Source organism: Thalia democratica, chromosome 5 (assembly GCF_965202585.1).
Source record: "Thalia democratica chromosome 5, ktThaDemo2.hap1.1, whole genome shotgun sequence".
Classification (NCBI taxonomy): domain Eukaryota; kingdom Metazoa; phylum Chordata; class Thaliacea; order Salpida; family Salpidae; genus Thalia; species Thalia democratica.
The window spans coordinates 55,722,720-55,733,002 of record NC_139169.1 but is presented as its reverse complement, the minus strand read 5'-3'; the positions used below and the strand labels follow the sequence as shown (position 1 = coordinate 55,733,002).

General features: G+C 25.8%; 1 protein-coding gene across 1 annotated transcript; it reads right to left on the bottom strand.

The window, feature by feature from the left end:
* Positions 1 to 971: 971 nt before the first annotated feature.
* Positions 972 to 9,032, bottom strand: LOC145835625 (cell cycle control protein 50A-like). The gene is made up of 2 exons (XM_082943301.1): positions 8,945 to 9,032; positions 972 to 3,450 (listed from the first exon to the last, which is right to left on the bottom strand). Exon 2 carries the CDS (start codon positions 3,430 to 3,432, stop codon positions 2,425 to 2,427), a length of 1,008 nt encoding a protein of 335 aa, XP_082799427.1. The 5' UTR covers positions 3,433 to 3,450; positions 8,945 to 9,032; the 3' UTR covers positions 972 to 2,424.
* Between the last annotated feature and the right edge of the window lie 1,251 nt (positions 9,033 to 10,283).

The window sequence follows — 10,283 nt, the reverse complement described above, 5'->3', positions numbered from 1 at the left end:
TTGAGATAACAAACTATCTTTCAATGATTAACAAAATGTTTCAAGTGCGAAGTAAACTTGTAAGGATGTTTTTCTCCTTACAATAACTGAGGACAATAACATGTTTGTATTAATTTTTAAACACAAACTTTCATAAAAAAAAAATTTCAATTTAGATTTGTTAATTTTGGTTTTTTAAAAATCTTGAATTAACATAAAAACGAAAACATAATGTGTGCTTACATGTCAGCTTTATTTTTGACAAGGAGAATACAAATTATATTTTTTAAATAAACAAAAATGTTCATCAAATTTGTTAACCTAAATTACTATTTCAAGACAAATTTATAAATCAAACTTAAAGCTATGTGTGAAATGTCTAGAGCAAATCCAAACTAATTATTTTTAAATTGTAGCTATTAATTTTTAAATTTTAAAAAACACAAGACTTACTATTAATACGAAATAGACAATAATTTCCATGTAAAACTAAAATTTGCTTAATGACGTAACTTTCTTATAAGTTCTATTTTAGTTCTTGTTTACAACTTAGTTAAACAAAAAAAGTAACAATATTTTGAAGTAGATTATTTTTTCTTGTTAGGAATATAACTTCTACTACTTGTTTTCTAAAGTTTAATAATAAAAACTAATCTACGCTTTAAACTAATTTTACAACTAAAAACCATAATACTTGTAGAAAACAAAACTCAAAAACTTAATTTAAATTTTAATATTTTATTGTTTTGATAATATTTTATAGGTAAGTATAAACTATTAAGCAAAAAACTTTTAATTATTTTTATTGTAAAAAATTTATTATTAAATAACTATAGTTAAGTCTAATACTTTGTACGTGTAATTTTTATTTCAAATATCTATTATAAAACTTATTCTGGAAAATAAACGTACAAACTTGAAGTTTAAAAGCTCTAACTTATTTAAAAACTTAAAAGTAATACATAAACCATCTAACTTTTAACTTGTAGAGATTTATTTTAAGTTAAAATTTTTTTCAAATACTTGACTTTATAAACTAATAGGTAGTAATAATTATATCTAAACTAAATTTAAATTAAAATCTAACAATGCAAATAATAATCAACAACAAAAGTGTTTATTTAATTTGTTAACCTAAATTGCTATTTCAAGACAAAAAATGCAAAAGTTTATGTACTACTAAGTAAAAATTGAAATTAAATGGCATATTTGAAATAAAATCGACAAACATGAAAAAATTTAATAACATTTTTTCAGATGCATGCTAGAGCATTTAGTAGTTAAATTGAACTTGAAACTTTTTTTTTTTTTATACTTTACATATCTTAATGATTTTTTTGTTAATTGAATCTAAAGAGAGTCTTTTATACAGCATTATAAAAACAGAAGCATTTGCACAACTTTCTTTTTTTAAATAAAGACAGTGAAAATAGAAAAAATTAAACACATTAATAGTATTTAAGACCATAATATTTTTGAAAAACATTTAACTTACTTTAAAGTTTGATTTAATTAATTATTAAGGTTTTTCAAAAACTTTTAAATTATAGTTTAACAAAGAAAACGGGTGGGTGTTACTTTTGCCCCGGGGGAACTTTTTGCACGAGCGTCACTTTTGTACGAGGGGTCACTTTTGCACAAGTTGAAAAAAAAAAATCACTAACTTTAATTCACTTTTTCTTTACTTTCACTACTACCCCTAACCTTTACCTTCGGTAGGTAAATTTTACTTTATTTTTTTTAAACATTATTGTATAATTATTTTTCCTGTTTTTATTTTTAATAATTTTTATTAGGTAAATTTTTTTTTTTTCTATAACTGTTAACCCTAACCCCTATCCTCGGTCAGATATATTTTTTCCTTTTCTATTTTTTTTGTTAGTTTATTTTTTTCCTTTTGTCTAGTTTTATTTTATTTGTATTTTTTTCTATTTTATTTTTTATTTTTGTTACCATTGTTATCACCAACCCTTACCCTTGATGGGTAACTTTTTTTGTTAATATTTAATCTTTTTATATTTTCTAACTTGTTTAATTTTTTTTCAATAACTTAGTTTTCTTTATATTTTATCTTTTTTTACTTGCGTGCAAAAGTGAACCTTCGTGCAAAAATGACCCTTTGTTTAAAAGTGTCCCCTTGTGCAAAAGTGATCCGTTACCAAAGAAAACATATTCATTAGTCTGACACTTAAATTTTTTGAAATATTTTTGAAAACGAACCCATAACTATTTAGAATTGAAGTTTTGAAAAAAATGTACAAATAAAAACTCAAAAAAAATAATTTCTAATGTTTTGATTAATTTAATAATATTTGTTTAAAATTAATTTAAAAATATTTTATAAAACATTTATAAAATATTTAAAAAAAAAGTCATTTGTATTGAAGAAAATCATTTTTCATAATTTCTTTTCATCATTTATTATGCAAAAATAAAATTGACCTTTTAATTTGGTCTGTATTTGTTTGCAATGAGCAAAACCAACCCAGTTAGAAGAGACAGAGCTCCAACGACAATGTAACAAATTCCAACAAAACTATTTTTACCGCCAAGAAAACTCACAGTTGAAAAGACTATGCTCTTAGTGCCATCAAACCCAGTCACTTGAAAATTGTACGAGATATCAATAGTATAACTTCCTTGTGATAAACCGTCATCCAATCTTCCATAAGGCTTTCTAAACGTTGGAAATGCAGAAGTACGCATCCAAACTTCAAGAGCTTCATTTTTATATCCATTATTGTTAGGATCACTAGTATCAAGTTCTTCAACACGCTGACTCCAGTATGGAGGCTTTTCAAAGTTTTGAAAAGCTTCAATCAAATTATCAACTGGCTCAGGGTTGTTGAACTTTACGTCATGGTCAGAGTTCCAAGCAATGTTTTTTCTTGAAATAGTAACGCCAGAAACATCAAATGTGTCATTGAAAAGGCTGTTTGCTATGGCACCACAAGGAGCAATGAGTTTTCCATCAGCATCTTCTTTGAAAGGCTTGCAATCATCTGAAAGACTATCTACATTACTGCCAAGTAACTGGTTGTCATCTCTAGATTTAACATAACGCCTGTGGTTCTGATAAAAGTTACTGAGTCTGTAGTAAACGAAAACCGGTCCTGTAACATTTCTATCTACTGTAAAGGTTTCTTGACAAGTGCAGGAAACATTAGGAGCGTTGGAACTGCATTGCAAACCTGAGCTTATGTCAACACAGTTGGTGTAATCTATGGAAACCTCCCAAACATTGTTAGAGGTCACAAGAAAAATGGATCCTAAAGGAATGAACAGAATACCAACAATGAAAAACATGGGAAGCACAGACTTGGGCTCATACACAGGTTGCCAGGCAGCAAGCCTTTGCTGCTTAAATGCAGTGTTATCTGGTCTCTTGCTTATATCCTCTGAAGACTTTGAAGATTCTTCTGTTATTGAAAACTCTCGACGAGTCATTGTCATTGTTGTTTATTGAAAAATCTGTGTTTGTTTTTTTATAACTGTTTTATTATGAAACTTAGGACTTATTAATTACTCAATTCAGTTAAAATTGTGTATAAGCAACTAAAAATTTTCATCTTATACAGTATTAAACAACTTATCAATACTTTTTGTTTTAAGTTAGGTTTAAACAATCAAAAAGCTTATAGTCTTAACTTTACTTAATTTACCTATTTTATAATTTTTAAAGCCTAATGCAAACCCTACAACACATGGTTTTTTTGAATGCTAACAGCTTACAAACTTTGAAATTTAGTGGAATTAAAATAAAACTTGAAACAAAGACTTAAAATATCAGTAGGATAAACTTAAAAATTTAGTAAAATATTTTTATGCAATATTTTCATTTAATATTATGTAACTTAGGGTTTACAAAAGTGAGTGGCAATTCCTCCTCTTTGCAATTTTAAACTTAAATAGGGCAATAAATATTTAAGAGTCAGAAGAGGGCCAACTTTAAATGATTTTGTTTTTAATTTAGCCCTATGTTATAAAAACCTAGTTTATTAATAGATTTTTATTACTGTTAAACCAGGGTTCTTCATTTCTTCCAATTGTTTCAAAACCACCTTCAACTGGTATCCGTTTTCAAAACTGCAATATTGCCTTTGTTGTAAAAAATTAAGGGTCTTTTTTTGAGCATCAACAAAGTGATTGTGTTCATATTTTGCAGGATTACCACTTGTTTTTTCAAAAATTTTTCCAGGTTTTTAAAAGTACACATTTTTGGATCTATATTTAGTTTAAAGTTAAGTCTAAGGTAAGAAACTGTGTTAAATAGTATAAAAACATTGAAAAGATAATGTTAAGCTACTTTAAATATGTTTTTTAATTTAAAAAATGTTTGATGATGACAAATTTTTTTTATTTATATGATAGATTTTTTGAGTCAAATTTAAATTTTACTACTGAACATGTGAAAATTGTTAAAATTCCAGATTATTTTAGTGATTTTTGTTCAAAATTCCAGGTTATTTTTGCCTAAATTATCGAACTCCAGGTTTCCAGGTAAAGTGGCAACCATGAGTTTGGTACACTTCTGTGTATGGACAGTAATTTTTCATTATTTTTATAAAGATTTTTACTAGATTATCAAAGCTATTATGAACAACTTGAAAAGTTTTGGATGCATGGTCTTCAATAGTTAATGGCAAGCCTTCTTTAATTAAGTTTTCTATGAAATAAGAATCATAGGAAAAAGATCTGTGTAAGGAACACTCTTAGATCTTGTTATTTTAGAACTCATTTTTAGTAGGAAATACTATTTCAAGCTTAACCCTGTAAGAAAAAAATTAGTATAAGCATTTACACTAAAAATATTTACAAAGTTTTTATTAAAAAACCTTACGACTAAGAACTATATTACATTATTTCAAGGTTCCCACTCTTTGAATTAAGAAAAACAGCTTGTTTTAAACACTTGTTCAAAACTAGCCTGAGTTTTTGATGACATAAAATAAATAAGACAGGACCAAATACGACCTTTAAAAATAAAAATATGGTTGGATTTGGATCTTGGCAAGTTATATACTGGGTTGCCACTTTTTTCTTTTTTTTTTCCAGGTTTTCCAAATTTCTTCCAGGTTTTTAAAAGTACACATTTTTGGGTCTATTTTTAGTTTAAGGTAAGAAACTGTGTTAAAATGTATAAAAACATTGAAAAGATACTGTAAAGTTTTTTTAAATATATTCTATTATAAGAAAAAAATTTAATGACAATTTTTTTTAATTTTATGATAGATTTTTTGATTCAAATTGAAATTTTACAACTTATATGTGAAAATTGTTAAAATTCTAGTTTTTCAAGGTTTTTTTAGTGATTTTTGTTCAAAATTCCAGGTTTTTAAGGTTTTTTTTTGCCTATATTCCAGGTTTTTCCAGGTAAAGTGGCAACCCTGTATGTATGTGGATCCAGTAGATTACTCATTTTAATATACAAATAACATTAGTAATTAAATTCATCATGATTTCTACTTGATTTGTATACTTCTTGTATCCTAGATCAGAATTATTCTTCAAGTTATAACTTTTACCCCTTTTAGCTACAACTAGTTTTATCAGATACATTCTGCTAATTACAGTTATAACACTATAAAAATTCTGATTAAAGTTCTTAACTAGTTTAAACCATTATAATAATTCAAAATAGTTTATATTCTTTAACTTTTATTTATAATATTTAATCTTAGTTGCCACTCTTTGAGTAAAAAAGTAAGCCTGTTTTTCACGTAATTACTGCCAAAAAACTTACAAAATAATTTATACTTTTAAAAACCTTGAAGAAATTTTATTGAAAAAAAAAACAAGTCAATTGCAGTAAGTACATTTTTTGGCAGTAAGTACATAAAAAACAAGCTTACTTTTTTACTCAAAGAATGGAAACTTAAATAAAATGTGACTGTAATAAATAATATTTTTAAAATGACAACAAATTTTATTGTTTATAATAAATTATTCTAACCTGATCAGAATTTTACTATTTTACAAGTAGAAACTGTTCAAAATTCAAGGTTTTTCCAGTTTTCAGGGTTGCATCTCTTTGAGTAAAAAAATCTTCCCTGAGTGACCAGAAACTTCCCTGAGTAACCTTAAACTTCCCTGAGTTTTTTTAAATCCTATAAAAATAAATTAATTTATTAAAAAATTACCATGTTAGTTCTAGGACTATTGAAGAACTTGCCACAAGGCTAAAAAATTTATAAATAAGCACTTAAAAATAAATAAATATAACTTTTTTGAACAAAATATTGAAACTAGATTAACTAAATCTTGAACTAGAAAAAAATTTCCCTGAGAAACCAAAACTGCCCTGAGTTTCCTTAAGTTAAAAAAAAGAGAATCAAAATTCCCTGAGTTTCCCTGAGATTTTCTACAACTTGAGAATTCCCTGCGTTTTTCAACAAATTTAGTTCAAAATACCAGTTTTTTTTTTTGAGAAGCTTCAAATTATAATTTTTTTTTTATTCTAGACTTAACCAGGAATGGCCACCAGGTTACATCTAATGTTTCTTTTTTTTAGAATTTTACAGTTTAGTAGAAGCCCAGCATAATGAAGTATTTTTATCCTACTCAAAAACATTAAAAAAGTGTCCTTTTTTATTTTTATGAAAATTAATACTGTTTCGAATTATTTGTCTATATATTTATGTTCGACACAAAAGGCTATCAAGCTTGCATCATTTTAATAATTAAAATTTTGGTTTTAAAGTTAGAAACCTCAAGACTACATTTAACAAACAAATTATTTTTTAGGGCATAGAGGGGTTAAATCACTTTTTTCACAATTTTATTTTATTTTATAGAGTTTAAATTAAGCTACAAGATGCTTTTTACAGACTTTAAAAGTTCAAAATAAATTTTGATACATAGCAGGTCAAAGTTGGCAGCAACAATAGGTTCCTTATGGGAGGCTCAAACTAAAATGGCAAAAAAAGACTACTTTATTAAAAACCTATCTTCTTCTACGTTTTTTAAATTAAATACCTCAAACTTAAGGAAATGTTCTTTGAAATATTTAGAAAATGCTGTCAAAAGCTTTTTTTTTTCAAATAAAAAAAAAATTTAAAAAAAAAAGTTATTTTTTTTTTGTCATAACATTTTTATTTATAATTTTTTTAAATTTTGTTCTGACTGAATTTTCTATATATGGTAAGGAACATTTCCTAAAAGTTTGAGGTGGTTATCTCAAGAAACCTATGAGAATTTTTACCTAGAAACTCTCAAGAAACCCAGATTTTAAGTGATATCTAGTTGTTTGCCATTTTTGTTTGCACCTCCCATAAGGAACTTATTATAGTCTCTGACTTTGACCTGCAATATCTCAAAAAATATTTTGAGTTTTAAAAATTTGTAAAAAGCATCTTGTAGCTTGGTTAAAACTCCTTTAAGTTAGATTAATTTGTGAAAAAAAGTGATTTAACCTAAATTATTCCCTTAAATTAGGGGTTCCCAACCAGGGGTGCTCGTACCCCTTGGGGGTGTGAGATGGTTTTTCATTTTTCTATAATAAATAAGGAGATTTTTACTCTGATAAAGTTAAAAAGTACATTTTGTTATAAAAAGAAGTTGGCACTAAATTTCTGATTAAATTAATTTTATTAATACGTCATAGAGCAAGAGCGCTTTTCTAGAAGTAAATTCATTTTAATAATTTCAATTAATAGCAGTTAGTTTAGAATTAACATTTAAGTAAAGCTTTCTTAGAGTTTTACACCTGTGAATTTTAATCATCTATTCTTTAAATATTTAGTTTTTTTAACTGGCCATTAGTTGTTTAAAACAGTTTATGAGCTAGCATCTATTTTAATAGAAATACGTAGATAACATCTTCAGCAGGTTTTTTATTAGCTGTTAAGAACAGGTTCTATTTAGTCTATTAAATTTATAATGTAATCTTTTTTAAGCTTAGTTGTGCAGAAAGTGGTGCTTAAAGATTTAACATCAATTACTGTATATTATACTATTTAAAAAAACTTGTTTTTAGCTTTAGTGAAACCAATTTTTATAGATCAGCAAAAGTATTCAATGCATCATCTTTTTTATTTCTATTCATTCCTTTTTTTGAACTTAAACCGTTTACCTTTTTCAATCTAATTTTTTCTATTTCTATTGTAAGCATACAAACTTTTTTGTACTTGCTTTTATACATATCTTTTTACAATTTGAGACTAAATATCTTTTAACTTTTTAAAATCTTAACGCCAACCTTTATTATTTTGAAACGTCATAGCTGCTAATAGTTTCTTACCATGTGGTGTATAACGTAGCTAAAGCAAAAAAGCCTCATACAATTGCTGAAGAGTTGATAAAGCCATGTGTGTTACAAATGACAGAAGATGTTCTGGGAAAAGAAGCTTTAAAAAAGCTTGAGTTAGTGCCCAAAATAGCTTGAGAATTATGCATGAACCCTTTTCTCAAAATGCGGTTTGAAAGCAAAACTATTGAACAATATTGGTGTTGTTTAATGAATATGTTTCCAAAACTTGGTGAAAAAGCACTAAGTACTCTCATTGCATTCACAAAGACTTACTTGTGCAAGTCTGAATTTAGTACTCTTTTGTCAATAAAAACTAAATCAAGAAACCAGAAACCGCTTGAATGCACAGGCAGACATGCAAATTGCAATCAGCAACAAAATGCCACGTTTTCAGAAAGTTTTGTGCAACAAACAGGAACAAAAAAGTCATTAACTTTAGAGTAGATTTAAAGTTAAGTTCTTAATATTTTCAAAACTATATTGCATCAATAGAATTTTAAGAAATTTTTAAATACCTTGTGAATATAACAACATGTAATTTAGCGTTTTTTTATTAAATATATAAGATCAGTTTAGTTTTTTGTTAATGTTAATTGAAAAAAAAAAAAAATTTTTATAAAGATAGAATTTTTTTTTGTTTTATTGAAAAGTAATTAATTTTTTTACTTAGTTTAAAAAGGAGCAGGTAGAATTACAAGTGACAAGCTTCAAACTCACTTGCTTGACCTTCAGAAAATGTTTATCTTTGCAGAGGGAAGAGTGAGTTCTGATGTTTTCTACCTTATCAAAAATAGATAAAACTTGTTCAAATATAGTCTGCTATGTTATTAAATTTCCAAGTATTTAATTTTTGTTAATTTAGTACACTAACATAAAAATTAAAATACAAACTATTAATTAAAGAAATCAATGATTTTATAAACAAATTATTAATGAATAATTATAGCATATAGTGTTAGGGGTGCGAGATCAAATTAAGAGACTTTAGAGGTGCGGGGCATAAAAAAGGTTGGGAACCACTGCCTTAAATTGTACCTGACTATTTGTGGTTATTTAAAACATTTAAGAAGAAGCTGGTTACAAGCACGAATTGGGCACACATTATTCAACATTACTTGCAGGAACTTTTTACTATTGTACATGATATTTAATATATATTTACTACCAGGTCTAAGTTTCATCAATGTGCTTTTTAAAAAGTAAAGACATCGTGATAGGCACTTTAAGAGGTACGCACTAGGTTTTTTAATCTTTTTTTTTTCAATTTAATATTTTTTTGAAAACTTATTTAGAACTAAATATTTATAAACTTTTTACAGTTGTTATCAGGGAAAAAGACAGGCTCTTAAAAGCAAAGATAGATAACTGTAACTGTAACTACTAGTGATACTTCAGATACGTTTGACATTTTTACTATTTCAAAACTTTATCGTCAAATGAATAAAAATTATTCTTTTTATGAAAACTAGTATTTTCTTAAAACTAAAAAACAACAAAATAATAATTATATTTAAAATAAGTTTATTTAAACAAAAGCTTTATTAAACTTGTACTAGAACTGTTTCAAACAAAAGATTAATTCTTTATAAGTAGATAACAATAAGAACACAACTATTTAAAAAAATAAAACTCTAGAGTTTATCAAACTTGGTTTAAATAAAATATTTATTAAAGTTTAAACTACAGACTTTTTTAATAATAAATAAACATCTTAAATTCAATTTTTAAAATAAATTTAGTTTACTAATAAATATACCATATTTTATATAAGATTAAGTATTAAGAAATTTCGTTTTACTTTGTTTCATTTTTCGTTTGTTTTTTAGTTTTTTTTTTTGCTCAATATTAAATTTAAAAAAAAACTTTTTTACTATATCATTCTTGCACAATTAGCGTTTTAAAGTATTGAAATATGTTTAAGATTGATTAGTTCTAAAATATTTGAACACATAGTCAAAAAGTAAACCTAAAAATTGTGAAATTGTTTCCTTAAATACGACTGTTAACCTTAAGCCGTTAGCCTATAGAAAACTGTTTCATAGCAATTCAGACTGCC

Excerpts from the sequence above, each read along its gene's own strand:
- LOC145835625 (XM_082943301.1), bottom strand. The coding sequence starts at position 3,432 with ATGACAATGACTCGTCGAGAGTTTTCAATAACAGAAGAATCTTCAAAG.